The 22885-nt window shown below is 58.0% G+C and overlaps 3 protein-coding genes across 3 annotated transcripts; all 3 read right to left on the reverse strand.

Moving 5' to 3' along the window:
- Positions 1–322: 322 nt before the first annotated feature.
- Positions 323–14079, reverse strand: RASIP1 (Ras interacting protein 1). The gene is made up of 12 exons (XM_079800574.1): positions 13958–14079; positions 13578–13718; positions 12376–13061; positions 9934–10286; positions 6216–6869; positions 5490–5527; positions 4874–5025; positions 4649–4752; positions 3236–3479; positions 2867–3039; positions 1262–1409; positions 323–703 (listed from the first exon to the last, which is right to left on the reverse strand). The coding sequence occupies exons 2-12, from the start codon at positions 13712–13714 to the stop codon at positions 504–506; spliced, it is 2889 nt and encodes a 962-aa protein (XP_079656700.1). The 5' UTR covers positions 13715–13718; positions 13958–14079; the 3' UTR covers positions 323–503.
- A 267-nt stretch (positions 14080–14346) lies between these two features.
- On the reverse strand, positions 14347–18879 carry IZUMO1 (izumo sperm-oocyte fusion 1). Its single transcript, XM_079800576.1, has 9 exons — positions 17562–18879; positions 17074–17148; positions 16629–16715; positions 16373–16393; positions 15980–16060; positions 15692–15792; positions 15297–15450; positions 14746–14980; positions 14347–14496 (listed from the first exon to the last, which is right to left on the reverse strand). Exons 1-9 carry the CDS (start codon positions 17794–17796, stop codon positions 14361–14363), a joined length of 1125 nt encoding a protein of 374 aa, XP_079656702.1. The 5' UTR covers positions 17797–18879; the 3' UTR covers positions 14347–14360.
- An 80-nt stretch (positions 18880–18959) lies between these two features.
- FUT1 (fucosyltransferase 1 (H blood group)) lies at positions 18960–22010 on the reverse strand. Its single transcript, XM_079800575.1, has 2 exons — positions 21784–22010; positions 18960–21303 (listed from the first exon to the last, which is right to left on the reverse strand). The coding sequence occupies exon 2, from the start codon at positions 21299–21301 to the stop codon at positions 20198–20200; it is 1104 nt and encodes a 367-aa protein (XP_079656701.1). The 5' UTR covers positions 21302–21303; positions 21784–22010; the 3' UTR covers positions 18960–20197.
- Positions 22011–22885: the final 875 nt, after the last annotated feature.

The following is a 22885-nucleotide window of genomic DNA, read 5'->3' on the forward strand; positions in this document are numbered from 1 at the left end:
CATGAAAAAAAATTAAAAAAAATAAACCCTCGAGGATGGCTGGTTCCCACTGGCAGGCCGGAGGTCCTGATATTTGGCAGAGCAAGCTTACAAGCTCTGTCCCGAGATTCGTGGGAGGCCCCCGTGCTCCCGGGTTGGATTACGTGCAAGAGGGCAAGCTGAGGCCGTGGTTATAAATACCTCCTCGGAGTGGGCAAGAGCCCAGTGCCCCAGGCAAGGGCCCGAGTGCTATATTCCGCAGAAAATCATCACTAACGTTTCCGGGTCTTAACAAGTGAGACGTTGTCAATACCTTTATACCACAGATACCTTTATTGCTCCTGGCACTCAAATCCCAAACCCATCTACCCACCGTCCCATCCTCTACGACCCAAAAACTCAAACTCCCAGCATTCCAAGCGGGGAAAGAACTACAACTCCCAGAAAGTTCTGAGCTCAGGAGGGCTCCAATGAGTAGTAATCCAAGAATTTTCAAGGCTCGCGCGCTCGTTTGCTATTGGTTTTCAAGGAGGCGTGGCCACAGGAGGTCCGTGGCGGTGATTGGCCGGCAGTTCCTGCTGCTCAAGATCCCAGAGGAGGCGGCGGAGTCTGCGCAGTTCACGGTGCAAGGCGTCGTCCGTCACCGGCCCGGTGAGGCGCAGGCGCGAGCTGCCCAAGGGCAGGATGAGGGGAGGATGGGAGGAGAAGCTTTCGAAGATGTCCCCTGTGAGACCGAAAACGCAGAGTTAAGTTATGAAAATGGGCGTTAGGCAGCAGTGTCAGAGAGAGGCTAGGCTGTGTCACGTCCGAAGAAAGGAAAACTTAAAACCCCCAGCAACTCTTAGAGCGGGGTCCACTCCAACGCGACTCCCAAGCATCATGGGAGTTGTAGTCCACACTATAAAAGGCCACCGTAGCCTGGGAAACGGGCGATGTAGTTGGGTTCTTGGGTCCACGAGGGAGGAAGGGCTGGAACGTAGTTTTACGGATTCCTTCGAGTGGAGGGCCTGGAGCCGGGACTCCTGGATGACGGGGAGGGCAGTTTGTAGGGGAAAGAAGCTGGGGGTCTGAACCCCTAGGAAAAAAAGAGGGAGCTGGGGGCTTGAAGTCCTGTATCCTGGGGAGAAGGGGATTGAGGTCCAGCACTTAGGTACTGGAGGAGGAGAGGACTAGGGGTCCAAATCCTGAGTAAGAAGGAGGAAGGGGCTGGGGCTATGGATTCCTAGGTCCCAAGGACAGAAGAAAGCCGATAGCCCCAGTGCCTGTCCCCATTTCTCCTCGCCTGTGTCCACAGCATCCCGGTCTGCAGGGAGGGGCTCCCAAGCAGGTGGGGGCCCGCGGCCAGGACCCAGCTGGTAGTGGCTGAGCAGATGGTGGAGCTGAGCAGGGGTCAGCGTGGGGTGGTCAGTTCGTAGACTGCTCCATGAAGCCTGGCGGGAAGATGAGGTGAGAAGTCTGTGGTCATTGTGGAGCAGCTGAGAAATCCTAAATAGAGAGCCCTCCATAAAGGGGCTGGATGTAGTGGGAGGTACTGGTGTCTCTGCATGGAGGTGCAATGTCTTGGGGACACTGTGAAGCCTGGTTGTCACTGAAGTGATGGTCGGGAAGGGTGTGCTCTCAGCTTTTTTAAAAAATGTGATTTGCTGCTCAGCTGGTGTTGCTCAGTAGTTGAGCATCGACCCATGAACCAAGAGTTCATGGTCAGGGCATATGCCCAGGTTCTGGGTTCAATCCCCAGTCAGGATGTATAGAGAAGGCAACCTATTAATGCGTCTCTCTCACATCGATGTTTCTCTCTCTCACCCTCTCCCTTCCTCTCTAGAAATTAACAAAAACATTTTTTAAGTGATTTGCTGCAGAATAAATGAAGATAGGAGTAGGCAGGGACAGAGAAGAAACGAACTTAGCCATTTCTTCATAGTATTGATGTGTACCTGGGGATTCATTATTCCACTGTGGCTACTTTTTGTGTCTGTTTGAAAATCTCTACACCTAACCTAGCTGGCATCGGAATCTTCAGTGTGGTCAAAACCAGAGGCTGGACCCAGATTGCCTGGGGTCAGAAACTCCAGTTTGGTGACTTATTACCTTCTGGCAAGTCACTGAGCCTTGATCTCCTCATCTGTAAATCGGGGGAGATTAGGAACTACTACTAGGGTTGTTATAATGATTCAGTATGGCAAGATTCTAAAGTACTTAGAACACTGCCTGGTGCTTATTAAATGCTCTGTACAGGTTTGACAAATAAAAATAAATAAATGAAGTCAAGTGGCCTAGCCTACCTAATTCTCCGTTTCCTTGTCTGAGAAAAAAAAAGTCAATTAGTAACCTACTTCATGGGGCCTAGCATTCAACCAGAAGTGCTAAACAGTGCCTGGCATACAGTTTTATGTTCAATGAGTGTTGTTGTTGTTTTAATATATTTTATTGATTTTTACAGAGAGGAAGGAAGAGAGATAGAGAGTTAGAAACATCGATCAGCTGCCTCCTGCACAACCCCTACTGGGGATTGAGCCTGCAACCAAGGTACATGCCCTTAACTGGAATCGAATCTGGGACCCCTCAGTCTGCAGGCATAAGCTCTATCCACTGAGCCAAGACGGTTAGGGCCAATGAGTGTTTTAACTATCCCATTCCTTGGTCTCATACCCGACTACCTGAGTCAGTGTGTCTGAGGGTGGGGGTCCTGGAAACTATTAGTCAGTCCGCACTGAGATTCAGATGCAGCCCAGTTTGGACACTTGTTGGATATTTCCTTCGAGCTGCCCATGCATCACCCATCGTGTCTGAGCTGGGACTGGGAATAACATGGAGACCCAGGGAAGACCAAGGGGAAGCTGAATACGGAGCATGGCTAAAGAGCCAGGGGCCAGGGGTCAGGAATCACCTTGAGCAGGGAGGTGCGAGGCACACAGAGCAAGTTCACAGCCAAGGAGAGTTTCCGGAAGAACTCCATGGCAATGTCTCCCAGTCCGGCCCCCTGCAGCCAGTCCAAGACAAGGTCCAGGTTGGTCCGGATTTGGACAGCTCGAGACCACTGATAGAAAGGTCTGCCTTGACCTGTGGGGGAAGGGTATGAGCAGCAATGGGTACATAGACCCTGCCTCCCAGGCCCTTCCCGTCCTTCAGCGTGGGGCCTGGAGCTTGTTGTCCAGAGTGCCTAAGAGCCAGGCCTTAGCCTGTGATGGGCCTGACTTGGCCTGGATCTCAGGGACTCCTGTCTCTGCCTCCTCGCCCTTCCCCGTCTGACGCTCACCTCGTTCCATCAGTGAGTTGAGAAGGGACGCGTTGGAGAAGAAGAACAAGTAGCCGAAAGTCTGAGACACAAGGTCGGGGTGCAGCTCGCACTGGCTGGTCAGTTCCAGAGCTGCCTGGAACACGCCCAGGGTGGGTCTCAAACCCGGAGGCATGGCCTCCAGCTCTGCGCCAGGGCCGGGAAGCTCCGCCCCCGCTGTGAAAGGGTTACTATCCAGGAGAGCTGGCAGCGTTGAATACAGAGTCTGGGGAGATACAGAGATGCAAACAAGATCAGACTACAACTCCCAGAAGTGTCAGGGTAGCAGCATGTGAAGATACTGGGGAGCTCCACCAAAGGTTTCTGGGAATTGTAGTCCATTTTGCCTTAACACCCTAAAGATCTCCATGAGTCAATTCCTACTTTCCAGTTGGGTGTCTAGCATGCATCAGGCCTGGGGCACCTCAGGTCTTAAGAAAGGCTTTGCAGACGTTTCTTGGGCATTTACAGACCACCTCTGGTGCCTTAAGGGACTTTCATTCTCAACAGAGACAACTCAAGAGGACAAAGGATACTGAGCATAGAGGCCCCTTTAGTCAAAGAAGAATTTGTCCAGAATTCCTGAAGGAAAGAAAAAGAATGGAGAGTCAGGAAGTGGGAGTGGGTTGGCAGTGAGCCAGTGGAAAGTGAGATCAGGCCAAGGACAGGAAATAAAGTCAGAGCCAGAAAAAGTCAAACCACACTTGGCAGGGATGTACAGGAAGTGAAGCCTGCAGGAGGAAAGGGGTTCACCAATCAAGGCTCCCCAAGGAACATAGACTATCTGCCCCAAAGGTCCCCTTTCATTTTACAGGTAGGGAATCAAGTCCGCCATCCGCCAGAAACCCTGAGAATTCCAAGAAGCAAAATGAAGGTCAAGGGTGGTGGCGAGGAACTGGGGCAGCAAACAGGTCCTGTAGGATGGGCACTCCAGGGAGAAAAAGGTCTGTGACTCAGAACAGGGAGTGAATTCAGTTACAGAAAGTGAGGTCAGCAAACACAGGAAGTAGGAAGTGAGGGCTGGTTAAAGAGGACCTTTCGTTTAAATGACAGTAGCTAACACTATTTAATCTATATCTATATGCCTATAGATCCATCTATCGACCTATCAGTGACTGAAGAATTGACTCAGGAAAAGGGAGCTTGGGAAAGTGATATGTCCAGGTAGGGAGACTAGACTGTCGAGAGGGGATGGGTGCAGAGACAGGAAGAGAGGCCAGAAGGCAGGACGTGACGTAGGCTCAAACAGGGAGTGATGTCAGAATAACAAAACGGGAAGCGATGTCAGAGAAGCAGGAAATCTTGGGAGGGCAAATCGGAAGTGACATCAGAGCGATGTGATGTAGCTAATGGGAAGTTATGTTATGCCAACAGGAAGCAAAGGTCAAGGCCAACCTTGGTGAGGTAGTAGACAGACTGCTGGAAGGTACACATGATGACTTCATCCAGGAGGGCCATGGCCTCATCACATAATTCCAAGTCGTTGCAGAGCTGTGGGTCTGGGGATAGGCGTGGGGGTGAGAGGGAGAACCAGAGGCTGGCAGAGAGGAGCCCGGGCCCCCAGGTCCAGGGAATGGCAGTGGGCTGGGAATTTCGGCTGGGGTCTGGGTCCGAGCTCACCCTCCTGGTCAGCCTCCTTCTCCATCTCCAGCACCTTCTCCTGCACAAAGCTCAGCAGCTCTGTGGTGTTGGCCATCCACAGCATGAGTGGCCGCAGCTCCACGGACACAGCCTCGGGCGTCAAGGGCTCCTCGGGGACCCCCTCAGGGTGGCTGCGGAAGGAGGATGGGACCTGTGATCCTTGCCCAACCCCACCATAGTGTCCAAACCCCGAGATCTGCATCTCATTGTGGATTGAATCTAACCCCCATCTCACAGCTGGAATAGTTGAGTAGAAGCAGGAAGAGCAGAAACTTGGGCTATGACATGCATGGAGTGAGCAGAACTGACTCAAACCCCAACCCCCACATCCCTCTAGTTCAGCGGTTCTCAACCTGTGGGTCAAGACCCCTTTGGGGGTCAAACGACCCTTTTCACAGGGGTCGCTTAAGACATCCTGCATATCAGATATTTGCATTACGATTCATAACAGTAGCAAAATTACAGTTATGAAATAGCAACGAAAATAATGTTATGGTTGGGGGTCACCACAACATGAGGAGCTGTTTGAAAGGGTCGTGGCATTAGGAAGGTTGAGAACCACTGCTCTAGTTGCTTCTCCCAGAATTTCTCTTACTTCTCTGGCTGGCGGTCTCCAATTTCCTTAATCTTTTCCTGTGGAACAGAAAGGTTAGAGTCAAAGTGAGAGGGATCAGGGAGACAGGCCCAGGGTTAATACCCAGATTTTTCTAGAAGCACCTTTTAGACCGAGACTCTCCGCGCTTTTCAAATGGACTCAAGCTTCGGAATGGTCTCTCCTCGTCTTTTAAAACACACACCTCTATGATTACGAGCGGTCTCTCTCCCCCAGGTCCACTTTTCTAACAGTTTCTTCTTATCCCCAAGAAACTTCCGAAATCTTCTAACAGGCCCAAGCTTTCTAGAGTGCAACCCCTTCATTGCTTCTCCCTGGCATTCCCAGGTTTGTTCTCCCTCGCCTCTAGGAATGGCCTCACGCACTACTTCAGACCCAGTGAGCTTCCTGCCTCACTTCCCACAATGATCTCTCCCAATTTTTCATACAATGAGTTCTCTTCCTCCCTCCCCACATCTCCGTCTCCCAGAATGGTTTCTTCATTCATCCCACAGCTGCAAAGGTAGGTACTGCACAGCGGATGAAACCACAACTCCCAGCATCCCTCCCATCGGACCCCTCGCTTCATAGCCCCAGCCCCTCCTGAGGCACCACGGGAGATGTAGTTTCTCCCCGCCCAACGACAAAACTGGGGTGCAAGGTGGCCAGCGGAGGCTGGACACAGGACCTGGGGCGTAAACGGAGCCCGGCAGTGGTTTGGTCGCTCACCCAGACAGACTCCTTGATCAGACGGGCCAGGCGGCCCAGCAGGCGCGGCAGGTGGCCCAGCTCCAGCTCCCGGGCCGAGTGCTGCACGCACAGCGCCAGCAGCGTGGCGGGCCCGAGCGGCGGCAGGTCCCCGGCGCCCGCGGCCGCGGTGCGCACGATCTCCCCCAGCAGCGCCTCTTCCTCGCGCGGCCGGAAGCGCAGCACGGGCTCGCGGCCGTCCAGGTAGGCGGCCAGCGCCTCGCCGCGCTCCTGCAGCCCGCGGCCACACAGGCGGCAGGAGAAGGCCCAGCCCGGGCCCGGAGGCGGGACCCCGGGGCGCGCGGGCAGCCACGGCGGCCGCGCGGGCCCCGAGCCCCCGACGCGGGGGTCCTTGTACATGAACAGGAAGTGCTCGCCCAGCCCCAGCAGGTCGCCGGGGTGCAGCTCGGCCTCCCGCAGTAGGAGGCAGCCGTTGTGCGTGACCGGGGCTCCCCGGGACGGGCGCACCGTGGCCGGGGACTCGGGGTCGGCGCGCACTGTGCAGTGGCGCGGCAGGATGTCGGGGGCGTTGAGGAAGGTGTCCACATACGGGGCCGGGGACCCACCGCGGGCCGAGGAGTTCCCGCCCCGGCCGAACACGTGCTGCACCCGCGTCATCACATAGACCACGAAGTCCTGCAGGGAAGGCGAAGATGCACTAAGGACACAGGCCCCGGGTGAATGGGTGCTTCCAAAGAGACCCCTTTATCATTGCCTCTCCCGTCAACTCCCTCACAGGAACACTTCCAAGGAGATCTCCCGGGATCCCAAAGGACTCACCAACCACCCCACCCCCGGAGTGGACCCTTCAAAGGCACTTCCCATGCTGGATTGTCCCATAACATCCAGCCTGAAGACCTATACTTCCAAGTCTTTTTTTCAGAGAGAAAGGGAGAGGGCGAGAGAGAGAAACAACAATGATGAGAGAGAATCATTGATTGGCTGCCTCCTGCACACACCCCCACTGGGGACCGAGCACAAAAAACGGGGCATGTGCCCTGACCGGGAATCTAACCTTGACCTTCCAATTCATAGGTGGACACTCAACCACTGAGCCACACAGGAGGGGCAGGAAACCCCTTCTTGACATGGGCTCTACCATTCCCCTCCCTCAAAAAATGGGTGATTCCCAGATCTTTCTCCAGTAGATTCTCCCATCGTCTCACCTCCTCTGAATGGACTCTTTCCAAACGATCCAGCCCAAAGAATGGGTACTTCCAAGGACAGTGTGCCCCCATTACTAAAATGGACGATTCCATTACCCCCCCCCCCCCCCAAAGAATGGCCCTTTCCAAGGAAGCCTTTCTCCAAGGAGCATTCCCATTTCCCTAGCCCTGGCCCCACTTACCCATCATTCCACCCCCATGATGGAGGCTTCCAAAGACATACCCCCTTCTAAATATAGTTTCTTTCAATATTCCTAAAGCAAGGAATGTGTACCTTTAAAGAGACTCCCCCCTTGAGCAAAGATTTCTTCCATTATCTCCACCCCATGAATGGACACTTCCAAGGAGACCCCCCTTTCTACAATGGACTCTCCTTTTCCCCCACCCTATGATGGACTGGCTTCCGAGGAGACAGAATCGTACAATGAACGCACCTATTACCCCCTCTCCCATGATGGATGTTTCCAAAGCTGCTCTCCCATCGGTGGATGCCCTCAACATTCCCAACCCGAAAAAGGACATCTCCATGGAGGGGCACTTCTAGGAACCCCACCTTATTAACAGATGTTTTCAAGGACCCCCTTTTCATGGAGGGCCCCACCAAAGGAAGCGGTGCGTTGCAGAAGGCCCCTTCCTCGAAATGACTCTCCCATCTCCATCCCATAAAAACGGAAGAGCTCCGTCTGACCTGCTTCTGACATTAGACCCTTCTGTTCTCCAGGCATGTCTGAGAGGACAGTCATTCTTCTATTCCTAGATCCTTGTCCTACACTGAGCTCTCCCATTACCTTTACCCAGCGGGTGGACTTTGCCAAAGAAACCCCTTCCTGCAATGGATTTGCTCACCTGCCTCTAGAAAAACGGACCTTTCCAGCCTGACCTCTTTCTGAAGGTAGACGCTCCCATTTTCCATCCCTGTCAAAGGAAGGGAATGATCCAAAATATCTGGCCCTAGCTGGTTTGGCTCAGTGGATAGAGCATTGGCCTGCAGACTGAAGGGTCTCAGGTTCGATTCCGGTCAAGGGCACATGCCCAGGTTGCGGGCTCAATCCCCAGTAGGGGCCGTACAGGAGGTAGCCAATCAATGACTCTCTCTCATCATTGAGGTTTCTATCTCCCTCTCTGAAATCAAAATGGATGCTTTCTTCCCAGACACAGCGAACTCTCAGATTACAGCCACCATGAACAGAGGAGCGCAAATAAATTCCTTTCTATAGTAAACTCACCTCTCACTCCTTTTCCCAAGGAATGGACACTTCTCATAAAGCCTCTTTCTCACAAAGGAATTTCTCATGAACTTCACCCAAAAGAATGGATGTTTCCGATGTCTCCCCCTCTTCCCATAGAAGACTGTCCCACACTCCCCAAATAGATCCTTCCAATTGGACCACATTCCCAAAATAAACTCTTTTTTTCTCCAACCTCATCTGGAGGAATGAGCTGTTGTAATATATGCAAACCCCTTCCTACAATGAACTTGCCCCATCCTGTTGGTCAACAAAGGAATGACCTCTGTTCTGTGCAAGCTCTTCTCTGGATAGTCTTAAACTCTCACCCACATACGCAGCTAAGCTGGGAGCCCGTTGGATCTCCCTCTGACAGTGAAAACAGGACTGTTCGTCAGCTCCACCACCTACAGCGGGCTCTCCCATTGATCCCAACCGCACCTGTTGAGCTCGGCTGCCCAAAGGCAGACCCTATAAGGGTGATTCTCCCAATCATCACACAGAAATATGAGTATTTCCACTAACACATTACAGTTCTAGCACTGAAATAACTTCCCACCAACTCCCAACTGCTAGCCCTTCCTCCCTCTCTGCTCCTTGACACTCAAACAAGTCTACTGCCACCCACATGTGTCAAATAGAAAGATCAGTACCACCTGCCCCCGTCAATAATGGTCAAATCATCCCAGTGTAGCCCTAACCCGTTTGGCTCAGTGGAAAGAGCGTGGGCCTGCGGACTGAAAGGTCCTGGGTTCAATTCCGGTTGGGGGCGTGTACCTTGGTTGCAGGCACATCCCCAGTGGGGTGGGGGGTGGGGAGTGGGGGGTTGGGGGGGGGGAGCAGGAGGCAGCTGGTTGATGTTTCTCTCCCTCTCCCTTCTTCTCTGTACAAAATCAATAAAATGTATATTTTTTAAATCATTCCGGTGTAAGCCACCCTTTAAAAAAGGATTCGTCCGCTCCTCTCCTGGAAATACAGGCTCACCCAGCAGACAGACTCTGCCATTTCTCCCCCTCAAGGCAGTTTTACAAAGATCTTTCCCCAACAGGCTCTTCCGTCCTCCCGTGGGAAAGACAAGTGCTTTCCCCAACTTCGAATGAAGGGAGCTGTTCCCCACTTGTCCGGGTATCTTTCTCAGCCATCTATCCTCCTCCACTCCCGCTATCCTCTCCTACAACATCTCCCACCTCGCTGGGGCCACACCTTCCAGCAGGCGGTAACCCAGGGGATTCTGGGGGTTGTAGTTCTGTCGCCCTGTAGCCTAAGGGTGGGGCATAGGGTTCTCTGGGTGAGAGCGGCTGCGCTTACCTGGGCATCCTGGTAGCCCTGGAGCAGCAGGAAGTAGGGCCGGTTGCTGGGGGCCTGGATGAGGCACTGGGTCAGCTGGTCGAAGTCGCTGGGGTCGGTGGGTACGATCTGGGCGTCGGCTGCCCCCGGAGCCATGCTGAGCGCCTGCTGCCGGCGCTCCTGCTGCCGCCGCCGCCGGCCCTGCAGGCTGAGCTCGGACACGCTTCGCCGCAGAGAAAGATTTTCCGAGCGCTCCTTGCCCGACCCAGCCGGGGTCCCTGACCCCGACCCGGGGCCAGGGCTGGCCAGGGCCGCCCCACCGGACGCTGCCCGGGAGCGGTTCTTCTGTGGCCTCCACAAGGCGGGGCCGGTGCCTGCGGAGAGAGATGAAGAGCAAGAAGACTGAAACTGGAGAACGACCCGGAGAGACCCACTCAGAAATGGGGCGGTTATCGAGAGACAAAGAGTTGGCTCCGGAGAGATGGGGCTGCTTCCCACGTCTAGGTGCTGCCTAAACTGTCCCCTGTGCCTGGAATGTATTTTTTCCGCCTGACTCCTACCCACCCCCATCTTTAAGTTTTCACCTCAGAAATGCATTCATTCTTTCAACTAATACATTTTGAGCCTCTAGTATGTGCTGGGCTCTGTTCTGGCCACTAGGGACTTTGCCGTGAACAGAGCAGACCCTGCCCCATGGGAACAGAACACCCGTCCCTGACATTCCGAGTTGAAGCAGAGAATGGCACCCCTGGGCACGTTGGGCTTGGTCTGGGCCCAGCACAGCCTGGCATACAGTGGGCGCCTCGTGGATGAGGTGAACCAGTGAGCTGATGTGTTTCTCACTAGGCTGTACAATCTAGGAGGGTGGGAACTTCACCGGTCAATGTCCCCATTGTATTCTCCCAGGGTCCTAAATAATGTGTGGCCCAGAGTAGGTGCCCAATGAATGCTTTTTGAAGAATACTTAAAAAAGAAAGAAAAAGAAAAGAAAAAAGACAATGATGGCCCAGCTGGTGTGGCTCAGTGGTTGAGCATCAACTCAGGAACCAAGAAGTCACCGGTTCGATTCCCAGTCAAGGCACATGCCAGGTTGCAGGCTCGATCCCTAGTAGGGGGCATGCAGGAGGCAGCCATGATGTTCCTCTCTCATTGGTGTTCCTATCTCTCTATCCCTCTCCCTTCCTCTCTCTCTCTAAAAATCAATAAAAACATTTTTTTTAAATCCTCACCCGAGGATGGTTTTTCATTTAGTTTTAGGGAGAGTGGAAGAGAAAGGGAAAGACAGGGGAACATAACAATGTGAGAGGAACACATTGACTGGTTTCCTCCTGCACCAGCCAGACCAGGGGAGGAGCCTACAACTAAGATAAGTGCCCTTGACCGGAATCGAACCCGGGACCCTTCAGTCCACAGGCTGACGCTCTGTCCACTGAAGCCAAACTGGCTAGGGCTAAACACATATTTTTTAAAAAGACAATGATAGCCCTAACCGGTTTTGCTCAGTGAATAGAGCATCGGCCTGCGGACTGAAAGGTCCCAGGTTCGATTCCGGTCAAGGGCATGTACCTTGGTTGCGGGCACATCCCCAGTGGGAGGTGTGCAGGAGGCAGCTGATCCATGTTTCTCTCCCATCAATGTTTCTAACTCTCTATTCCTCTCCCTTCCTCTCTGTAAAAAATCAATAAAATATATATTTTTTAAAAAGACAATGATAGTTATAATTGTCATTCCCTATTAAGCAACTAATGCGCCAAGCACTGGGCTAAAACTCTATACACTATCTCGTTGAATCTTCTAGCACTTTGCTGACTTTAACTGGCTAAGGACTGGCTGGAATCTCAGCTTGAGTTCAAAGCCTCTGAGCTTCACTGTCACATCACTCTGTCTCCCAAAAGGGGACTCGGAAACAGAAAAGAGGTGACAGGACACCGTGAGCAGCCCCTTAGCCCTGTGAGCCTGGCCCCACCCCTGCCAGGCTCTGCCCCACACTGGCCACTTCACCAAAGGCACCACCTCCAGCTCCAGGCCCCATCTTCCCTGGTCTCCACCCTCAAGCCCCAGCGCTCAGACTTGGAAGCCAACCCTGCTTCAGGCCCCCAGCACCAGAGGCCCCGCCCATGCACGCTGCACTTATCCCCAGGGCTCTGGCCTAGCACCTCTGGCTGACCCGGGTCCGAACCCAACCTTTCCTCCGCTTGACCCCGTGCTATAGGTCCCATCCAGTCCCTTTCCAGGGGCTTCGCTTCCAGCCCTGCAGGCCAGCCTTGCCCTGGCCCCGCCCCCAAGCCCGGCCCATCCCTCCGCCTGGCCCCGCCCCCGGGTCAGCTCCTGCCCCGGTCCGCAGGCCCCGCCCCCAAGCCCGGCCCATCCCTCCCCATGGCCCCGCCCCTGGGTCAGCTCCAGCCCCTGTCCGCAGGCCCCGCCCCCAAGGCCCCGCCCCCAAGGCCCCGCGGGCCGCCTCACCTTCGCCGTCGGAAGCCCCGTAAGCCTCCTGCTCCAGGCGGCGAGCTTCCTCGCGGCCACGTAGCTCGAAACGCCGCGCCCAGCCCGGCCGCGCCCGCCACAGCTCCTGCACCAGCAGCGGGCGCTCCGCGTCGCCCAGCACGCGCAGGTGCTCCGCGCGCCACTCGCCGTTCCCCAGGCCGCCCGCCGCGGGCCGGCCCAGCGCGTCGCACAGCGCGAAGGCGTCCACGCAGCTGCTCTCGCCGGGGCCGCCGCCGGGGCTGCCGGCCAGCCCATAGCGCTCCAGCGCCTCGGCCACCAGCTCGCGGGCCGTGGAGCGCGCCGTGGCCAGCACACTCTTGTAGTTAGCGCCCGACGCCAGCCCGGCGCCGAAGATCTTGAGGACCCCCGGGGGCGCAGTGGCGCGGTTGGCCAGGGGGGGCTCGGGGGCCACGCCCGCCGCCAAGTCGGGCAGCTTCTTCTCGCTGGCCCAGCGCTGCGCGCTCCCCGGGGTCCCGGGACCTCCCGCAACGCCTGATCCCGCGACCCCGGTCCCCGAGCCCCGGAAGAGCTGGGAGATGCGCTTGGCGCGACTCCCCGAGGCTCCCCCGGCCGCCTTCACCGCGCCCACTCGCCGCAGCTCCACGTGCGGCGGCGGCGGGGGCAGCGGCTCGCTGCTGCGGCTCCCCGTGTCTGAAGAGGAAGACCTGGGAGCCCGCCGAGGAGCGGAGATGCGGGGGAGAGAGACACGCAGAGACGCGGGAGTGAGAGAAGGAGGGAGGTGGGCAAAGACCCAGATTGGGGGGTGGGGAGGGGACAGAGACCCAGAGACGGAGTGACAGAGACCCATCGAGACGGGACAGAGAGGGACAGAAAGGGGAGAAGCGTAGGGCGTATGGAGATGAGAGGTGGGCAGAAGCCGGAGACAAGGAAAGAGATGAAATAAATAAATAAGTAGGCGAGTCCCACCGACGGGGATCTCAAAAGGTGATCAGGGAAAGAAGGGAATCCAACCCATCTCCTTCTGGGTCCCCACCCTGTGTCCACGCCCAGCACTGCCCCACCCGGGCCCTGGATCGCTGTGGCTTACTGTGTCCTTCCCACCCCAGCCCATTCAGAGGCCCTGGCACTGCCTAGTGCAGGGACTGGGTCATCGACAAGGACCGGCAGGAGGCCGACGGGGCAGGGGCAGGGGCAGGAGTTCCGGGGAGGAGGGCACTCACTTGACAGAGGCTGCGCTGGGCCAGCGCCGCCCCAGCTTGGCCAGCTGCTTCCTGGGATAATTGATCCAAAGGCCCACTGGGAGATGCAGCTTCCCGAAGCGGGGGCTCCCGCCCTCCTTCCGCTCACCAGATAGCATGGCCCTGCGGGAGGGTGGGCAAGGCCCCAGCTCCTGAGGCTTTGAGTCCGTGGGGAATGGGCTGGAAGGGGGGCCTGGACTTGGGTCAGAACCTGGAGGGGGCTGGGGGGCCCAGACTCCTGAGTCTGGGCGGAGGAACGGGAAGGGAGCCTGGACTCCTGGGTGTGGGACGGGAAGTGGCTGAGGACTGAGTCCTGGATCTGAGGGAGGAGGGATCTGGACTCCTGGGTCCCGGGCTCTTACCCTGCTTCGGGTCCCAGCAGCACCCCGAGGGGCCCTGGCTCCGTAGGCCTGGGTCTGTTCCCGACCCCACGGCTCCCGTTCAGCCTTTCCTCTGCCCCAGCTCCCAGCACTGGGTGGGGGACAGGAAAAGGCAAGAGGAAACCGGGCAGGAAGAGCGGGGAGGGGGCGTCCTGTGAGGGGACCGGGCCTGGAGGAGGAGATCTGGGTGGCCCTGGCTCTGCCCCACTCCTTAGTTCTGGATCACGCTGCGGCCCTTGGGCCCTGCCAGGACCCCGGGGCCTGGCTCCAGCCCCTCCTCCCTCTGATAGGAGACTCGTCCCCAGACCTCTCTGCGCTCGGGGGAAACAAGAGTTGAGATCAGAATGGAGGAGTGAGTCAGATCCTTAAACAATCAAATAAATCTTTATTGGCTCCTAGATTTTTTGGCCTTTTTCTCTGGAACCTTGGGGCTCTGAGCAGCCTCCTTGGCAGTGCTGACCCAGGACTTGATGGAATCAATGAAGTATCCAGGATTCTTCTCGGACCAATAGCAGAGCATCCTGGGAGACAGTGGGGCGCGAACAGCCCACCCGGATCAGACCCCAGCCTCCGTAGATATTTGATCTTATTCTAGCAGCTATCCGAGCTTCTTCGCCCTCCTAGGTGAGCCCCAACTTGTTTTATACCCCCCACCCCCCACCCCCCGTGGCAGGCCAGCTCTCAGGGTTTCCACAGCTCCCAGACCCACCTCAGCATGGGAAGCCCCGCCCCTCACTCAGTAACCCTCACTTCCTCAGCAGGCTGCTCACAAGATGACGATGCTGGCTATCAGCACCACAAAGCCCCAGATCAGCAGCCCGACCAGGAGGCTCCTCAGCATGTTCTCCACCGTGGGAGTGGGTGCCGCCGAGGACGGTGATGGAGGCGGGATGGTTGTGGACGACTTGTTGGGAGCCCACGTCACCTCATCCAGGGCCACGTCCAGGTCCTCCTCGTTCGGGATGCTTGTTGACGGCGTCTCCTCCACTATTCTTTTGGGCAACACTGATAGAGGAGGAGAAAGGAATAATCCTGGGAAGGCACAGCCAAGGCGAGCCCCCCCTGCCCCCGCCTGCCCCCCCCCCCAGGACCCAGCCCCACCAGGAGGTGATCAACGTGCCTCCCATGGCGTGTAGCCGGCACCCACCCCGAAGGAAACCCTGCCCACGTGGCCAGCGCCACACGTGGGGCAGGAAGTGACACTCTCCCGGCCCAAATCCACACCGTGGCACGGCAGGAAGTTACTCCCCCACACACACCCCTGAAGAAGCAGACCGCTCCCAACCCCGGACCCCTGAGTCCCATACTCCCCAGCACTGACCTCTGACTTGATAATGGATGATGGTGGCTGGCTCGGATTTCACGGTGTTCAGCTGGCAGCGGTAGGTACCCGCATCCGATGGCTTCACCATGGGCTTGGTCAGGGTGGGCGCCGTCCCCTTGTACACCAACCTCTCAGTTTTGTTCCTCCAAACCTAGACCCAAGCTCAAGGGGTCACAGAGGCCTGGGGAGTTCAGGGGTTGGGGGAGTACAGGGGTGAGAAGATTACGGGTCTCAGTGGGGGAGATGGGAGTCCTGGGTACTGGTCAGGGTATAGGGTCCCGAAGGACGGGGTCATTGGCAGCCAAACCTAGTAGGTCATGGGGATTGTGAGACAGGGTTCACACGGGCCTGATGGACCTGGAGTTCAGGGGTGCAGGGTTGGAGGGCCCCACCCTGTAAAAGCTGTAATCCTTCAGGCCTTCAGAGGCGTGATGCCAGTTGAGCTCACAGTCCAGGATCATGTCTTCCATTTCATGGACCTTGACGCTGCGCTCTGGGGAGAGGGGGGTGACAGTGGGGTGCTCCTTTGTGGCTCTTGGCCTTCCCCCAACTCCCATCCACTGGGTCAGCCCCGCCTTTTCTCTTCAGCTGACTGTCGTCTTGGCCTTCTCTATACTCAGTCAAGCCTCTGGCTCCGCCCCCTTGGCGCCAACCCCTCCTCTGGGGCCCAGCTCTCGCACCCCCACAATTTGCGTTCTTCCGACAAGCGTGAACCTTCTTCTCGCAGGTTTCGCACCAGGTCAGAGTCTGCAACATCATACCTGCAGGAGCAGGGTCAAGGCTGTCTGCGCCCACTGAGAGGCGGGGCTCGAAGGAGAGGGCCAGGGCAGGCCACGGGCAGGGCAGGGCAGGCCACGGGCAGGGGAGGGCAGGGCTCGAGCGCAGCTCGGTAGGAAGCCGGGATCTAACCAGGCTCAGGAAAGAGTGGTCCCCCAGATGGCCTTGGTGCAGAAGGAATGCTGGAGACCCGGAACCTCGCAGGCGGGAGAAGAAACACCGAGACCCAGCAGGGGGAGGAGAAAGGCTGGGTAGGGATGAGGGAAAGAGGACCGGCTCCCATCATCCGCACTCACCGCATTTGTTGGGACAGAGAACTGCCTCGGAAGAGAAAAGAGACAATGGTGTTGTTAAGTTAAAGGGGATGAGAGAGGGGGCAAGGGTAGGGGCTCCCAGCTTTGCGGGAGGGAGGACCTGGGTGCCTGAACCCCTGGGTCTGAGGGAGGAGGGTTGGGAGAGCTGAGGGACCAGACTTGGAGAAGCAAGGGGCTGGGGACAAGGACTCCTGGACTATGGAGGGGCTGGGGGTCCAGGACTCCCATCTTCCCTCACCTTCTTTTTGGAACAGAGAAACGTGTCTGGCCAAGATCTCCTTTTGCTGTTTCAGCATCCAGAACAGCTCCTTCACGAGGAGCTCACCTGGGAAGAAGCAGGATGAAGCAGAGCGGTCCCCTCCCCGCTTCCAGGTGTGAGTGAGGTACAGGAAGTGTGCCTCTGTCTGCAGAGCCTGGCGCTCTGCTTTTCGGCTTCTCCGGGAAGAACGGTGAAACTGAATGGCCACTTAACATACTGGCTAAGCAACAAGTGGGACGAGAGCACTGGTGTGGTGTCCATTTTAGGGTGACGGAGCTGCAAGGCCACACAGCTAGGAAGTGGCAGAGCCAGGAACTGAACCTAGACAGTCTGGTTCCAGAGCCCAGTACCTAACCGGGCATCACCATCCATCACTTCCCTGAGAGATTCTGGAGCCCCTCCCCCGCCCCCTCCATGCATGTACCTTTTACGTCACTGTCCGTGATGCGTTTCAGGTCCTTCAGAAAACTCCAGGTTCCCTTTTCCAGTGTGGGGTCATCTGTGTGTGTGTGTGTGTGTGTGTGTGTGTGTGTGTTTTGGGGGGGTGGGGGGCGGGGAGGGGAGGAGAGAACAGAACCTCAGATTCCAGTGTTACTGCATCGAGGGCTCACCTAGTTTTAGAAACTACAATACCCATGGGGCCACTGGGCAAGGATAGGCCTGGTTAGGGGGATTATCCGCCTGTTGCTTTCTGGGAATTGTAGTTTTGTTGCATAAAATTGCAGGATCAGGAGTAGGGGAACACAGTATTTGCTAGCCCTGGGGAAACCCTCTAAATCTGTACCCAAGCCTACTCCATTCCCAAACCCAGAAGACTCTGTCTACAGCCCTCTCACCCCTGCACCCAGCAACCCTGGTCCCAGACTCCTCCTTTCCCAGGACCCAGGAGTCCCGGCTCTGCCTGTCCCTCACCAATGACCCCATAAAAGCTCTCATCCTCAAGCTGCAGGTTCTCGAAATCCTTCATGCCAGCCTTCAACTTCTCCATCACGTTTTTGTGATGCTCAGCCCCCAGGTGGTCAGGCAGGTAATCCGTCTCCAAGGATTTTAGCGCATCCAGGACCCTTTTATCACAAACGAGACAACCCAGGGCAGGAAGCAGGCAGCCGCCCAGCGCGGCCACCAGGAGGGGAAACCGCGGCCCCATCGAGGCCAGAGCGTTCAATCCACGCCCACCTCCGGGGAAAGTCCTTTCTCTCCCGGAGGCGGTGAGCCCTAAACGAGACTAATGGACCCCCAATTTGCAGGACGCACACTTCTCGTTAGGAAAAGGAGGAGTCCCGATGCACCCTAATCAGCCACGGCCCGATCTGGACTCCAGAGTCTTGTGCTCTCAAGCACTAAGGTTCGCTGAAGATCCGACTCCAGGTTCTGAGGGCTTTGAGAGAGGAGGACCTCCCTTCCACTCTAATATTTTCCCATTACTAAAATTGAGGGTTTGTTAGGGGGGAGGGTGAGGTTGGTTGCGTGGCATAGAGAGCATTTGACACGGCTCGCCCCTATCCGCAAGGTACTCCCACAGCCCCCGTCTTCTAACTTCCTCTTTGGAGCCCCGAATTCCCAAGAGCCACTCCCTGGGGGCTTTCCCTGGCCCCGCCCAGAAGCTGCACTCTGAGTCTGATTGGACCGCAACAAAGGGAGTCCCCGCCTATCGTGCTTTGATGTCACAGAGGCGGCCGCCATTTAGACCGGAACTTCCCCAGCATTTACCGAAGAAGTGCCCCTTCGGCTCCGGCGTTCCAGACACGAGGAAAGGAATTCCGGCCTCATCTCCCTCCCCAACCCGGGCCCCAGGACCCAAGCTCCCAACGAGATGCCCAAGACCCCGGCGTCGACATAGGAGGACGCGAGAAGCGGCCCTTCCCAGCCCTAGGAATAGAACTCCCAGAAGGCCCCCCGGTCTCCCTCCGGAGCGCCGCGGCCGACCCCATAGCATTATGGGAAATGTAGTTCAGGAATTAAACTCCGCGCTCACTTCCTCCTCCACCTTCTCTCCCAGCCTCTGGGGCTGAATACCAAGGTCCCGGAGGAAAGTGAGGTCTGGGGGCCAATATTGAGAGGTGAGAATGGAACTGGGGCTCAGAGACCACAAGTCTGACAACAAGAGGCTGCCAGATCTGAGCAGGGAGGATACCCTAAGACATGAGCCATGAGAGTCCCTGGAATGTCAGCACTTTTCCTCCTAACACACACACACACACACACACACACACACACACACACACACTCACACGACTCCAAAAAAATTACAGAGGCAGAGTTTGGTGATGTGGACTTTTAATTCATACCTCCCTCTCCCACCTATGGCCGCTGAGTAGGGAATAGTCCCCTCCCCCCAAATAAACTCCATGAGAAGACTAGAAACAAGTCTGTAATAAAAGTATCTTCCTTCATCCCCTTCAAAAGGCACCAAGGGGCTCCTGAAATCTGAGTCAGGAATCTGGTCCTCCTTGGCCAGGTCCTAGCCAAGGGCACTCCTGCTTGGGTATGAGGCTGCACACCCTTGGGTCTTTCTGTCCCTCACTTGCCCAAGGCCAGTGTCAGAGAATTTAGTGGCAGACAGACAGTGGTTGGCGAGGGGGACAATACCAGCGGCTTTCTGCCAGTCCAGAGGGCACATTTATCCCATCCCATCTCCCCCAGCAGCTCAGCTGCCGAGGAAGGACCACCCTTAACGGGGAGAGGCATCCCAAACTGGGAGCCAACATGGGCAGTGCCTGTCTGTCAGTTAAAAGTCTCATTGCATTTCTGGAAAGTCTTGCAGCCAGAAGTCCCAGCATTTCAGCAGCCACCCCCTTCCTCCACCTCCCACCTTTTAGCCCATCTGCTGGGGGGAGGGGGAGTGTCTTTGTGGTTTTCCTCACAGGGGGCTGAGAGTTGACTAGGGTTTCACTCTCCTCACAAACTGCCCCAGCTACACACAATTTGTCTCCCCATCCATCTTCCTGGCCGTGGTGAGGTGTTGAGCTTCTGATTGTACCTTTATTCAACTCTTCGCCAAAGTGATCCAGAATTCCAGGACCCCCCCTCCCCCTGTCCCTCTGCAGGGTTCGTCACGGGCCTTAGAGCGGGCCCTCTCTAGAGCAAATGACCCATCTGGAACCGCTCCAGAAACACAAGGGGCGCTGGCAACCGCTTGCTCTAGAACACCCATGAGTTCCCGCAGTCCTGAGGGTCCGGGAGAAGAAAAACACCTCTTCTAGAAAAGACCTGAGCATCAGCACTAGAGAGGGTAGTTCCCGGCTGCTGGGGGGCAGCCATCCACACGTGGATAAGGGCTGGCGACGACAGGCGGCCACTGTGCCCGGCAGGCAGACGGCCATGAGCCTCCCCAGACATGGCCAGTCAGGAAAATATTTCCCGCTGGTTCTAGAATGTCCGGGCAGTTGCTGGGAGCCTCTCTTGCTCTGAAAGTCTAGCCAACTAGAATCTCTCTCTCTCTCTCTCTCTCTCTCTCTATCAACGGGGCCCACCTGCTGCGGGACCGTCACGAGCTCCTCCAGAAGCAGCTAGGCCCCTGGAGACGCCTCGTGCCGGCCCGGGATGGATCAGGCGATTCCCGACGGCAGCTTCTGGAGTGGAGACAAGTCTGCATTGATGCCCACCCACTCGGGCAGGAAGGCGGCCTCCGGCCTGAAGATCTTGAGGAAGGGCGAGTCTGGGAGGGTGAAGTTGGCCAGGTAGACGGTGTCTCCGCCGGCCAGGTAGGCGGCCCAGAAGCCGAAGGTCCCCACGGTCATGACGGTGTGGTTGCACTGCGTGAGCAGCGCGAAGTCCTTGGCGGGGGAGCCCTCCACGCCGTCGCCCGCGAACACCACGTCCCCCCGGGACGTGTCCACGTTCTCCCGGCACCAGGCCATGCCGTTGCTGGTGACCACGAAGACGGGGGCTTCGTGCCGGGCCCGGAACCAGTCCATGGCCGCCCGCAGGTAGGCGCGGTCGGCCACCACCCCCTTCCAGCGCTGGGGCATGATCTCCACGTAGTCCCCGCGGCGCACGTGGACGCCCACGAAGGTGCGCGGGAGGCCCCCGGTGCCCGGCAGGCGGAGCTGCGCCAGGAACCCTTGGGCCCCGGCCCGGAGGTGGTCGTGCAGGGCGAACTCCCGGCGGATCTGCTCCCGGAGGTGGTGGAAGAAGGTCCAGGAGCAGGGGAAGCCGGAGAGCTTGAGCAGCGGCTGCTGCAAGCGGGCGTACTCCTCCGACATCCAGTCGTGCAGCTCCAGGCCCTGCCAGGGCGTGTGGCCGTCCACCTCGGGCGCCAGCACGGGCAGGGTGATGCGGAACAGGGGGGCCAGGGCGGTGTGCATGGCGGGCAGGATGAAGGCCTGGCGGCCGTTGAGCCGGGCCAGGGCCAGCAGGGTGGCGTACTGACCCATCTGATTGCCAAGCCGGCCAGCTGGGGCGATAGTCCAGGCTCCCGAGGCGGGGGCAGGGAGCTGGGGGCAGGAAGAGGAGGTGTTGAGGGCCAGCCGAGCGCCTGCCGGGCAGAAGATGGCCACCGGGGCCGCCACCAGGGGTCGGTCTGCACACAGGAATGACAGGCCCAGGTCGCCACGGAAGAGGCCGTGGTAGAGGTGGAGGAAGGAGATTCCCGCAAGAACGCACGTGAGCAGGAAAGTCAGGCAGAGGTGATGCCGGCCGAGGGTCCACATGGCTGCAGGGAGAAGAGGCGAGTGAGCAGGAGCCCAGAGCCCGCGGAAGACTCGGGGAGGCGCGGCCCCAAGGGATGAGGGGTCTGAGGGCGGAGAAGCTGGAGGTTCGGGATTTGGGGGTGGGAGGGTGATTTCCAAGATAGCAGCCGTCCAGGGCCCAGCTCCTGGTCCACCACATCCTGCAGCCGCCTGCCCCTGCCTGTCAGGCCCACATGCAAATCCCCCGGTTTGACTGTGTTCCAGCGCCTCTCTCAGGTGAACCCGTGTGCCATAGAGGCCACAGGAAGAGACACGCCAAACAGAGCTGAGGGCTGGAGGCCCAGGGCTGATAAGGGATCTTGACCACCCCGCGCCCCCCCCCCACGCCCCTCGCCTCCAGGAGCAGGACCTGGGGTTGTGGGTGCAGGAGGCTCCTCAGGTCACGGGGGGTTAGAGGCTGAGATTGAACTCCTGGGCTTGGGGTGTCTGCACTCCCCACTAACCTGAGCTCCAGGCAGGTGGCTGGCTGATCCGCTGCTGGCTCCGCGTGGGCCGAGCGCTGTCCCCAGAAGTAGTCTCTGTCCGGCCGCCCAGAACCGCAGGCTCCAGGTTGCCAGGACCCGCAGCCCTTCCCTCCAGCCTCCTCCCCGCACTGGCCGCAGCAGCGCCGGGAGCGAGGAGAGCGGGCGCGGTCCCTGGTTCCCGGCCTCTACCTCTCCCAGCCCGGCCCAAGCTGCCAGGTGGAGCCCCGCCCCTTCCCCGCGCCCCCAGCCAGGCTGGTAGTCCTCCCGCCCTGCCCTCCGGGCACCCCCCATCCCCACCCCCCACCCCCTCCCGGGCTTTGGACGGGAGGAGGGCTCCGTCCCGGGCAGCCTACCCGGCCACCCGGGAACCGCATCCTCTGCGGGACTTGCAGGAGGTGCCATGCTGGACCTGGGCGATCCGGTCCGTCAGCCTCTTCGTCTTCCCCTCGGGTCCTGGGCTCCCGAGTGTCTGGGTGTGCCCAGCCGGGCCTCGCCCAGCCGCGTGGGGTGGGGCCCCCGACTCAGAGCCCGGCGGGGAGGGCAGTTCTGGCAGCCTGAGTCCTCCCGAGGGAAAGGAGAACCTGTTTGCCAGGTGGGAAGCCGCCTCCAGCTTGCAGGGTGGGTCCGGCCTGAGGGTGTCCCTGCTCCACCCGGGGCCGCCGATCCCCTCCCCAACCCCACGTTCCACAGTCACGCCCTCAGCCCCTCCTTTGGGGAGATCGAGGGTCTGTGCGGAACTGCAGCTTTCTGGGCTGGCAGGTCCTGGGGCGCCCCTCCCAAGCGTGGGGAATGGGAAATGCCAGAGTGGGAGAGTGCCTCTTTCTTACCTGTCACAGAGCCCGGAGCCCGGAGCCCGGAGCCCAGGGCCCAGCGCCCAGGGCCTGGCTGGCCCCCGCAGGAAAGGAGTTGCCATTGCTGAAGGGGCCTGCCCACCTCACCCAGGGCCCCCGCAGCCTGAACCAAGAACTCTGGATTTGACAGTTGATCGTCATCCCCCAGACCAGGGCCGGCTGAGAAAATCCAGGCCGCCAGCACCTGCCTCCTTCAGAACCGGGGGTCCAATCTCTTCACCCGTAGGTTT

Source organism: Cnephaeus nilssonii, assembly GCF_951640355.1.
Source record: "Cnephaeus nilssonii genome assembly, chromosome: 20".
Lineage (NCBI taxonomy): Eukaryota > Metazoa > Chordata > Mammalia > Chiroptera > Vespertilionidae > Cnephaeus > Cnephaeus nilssonii.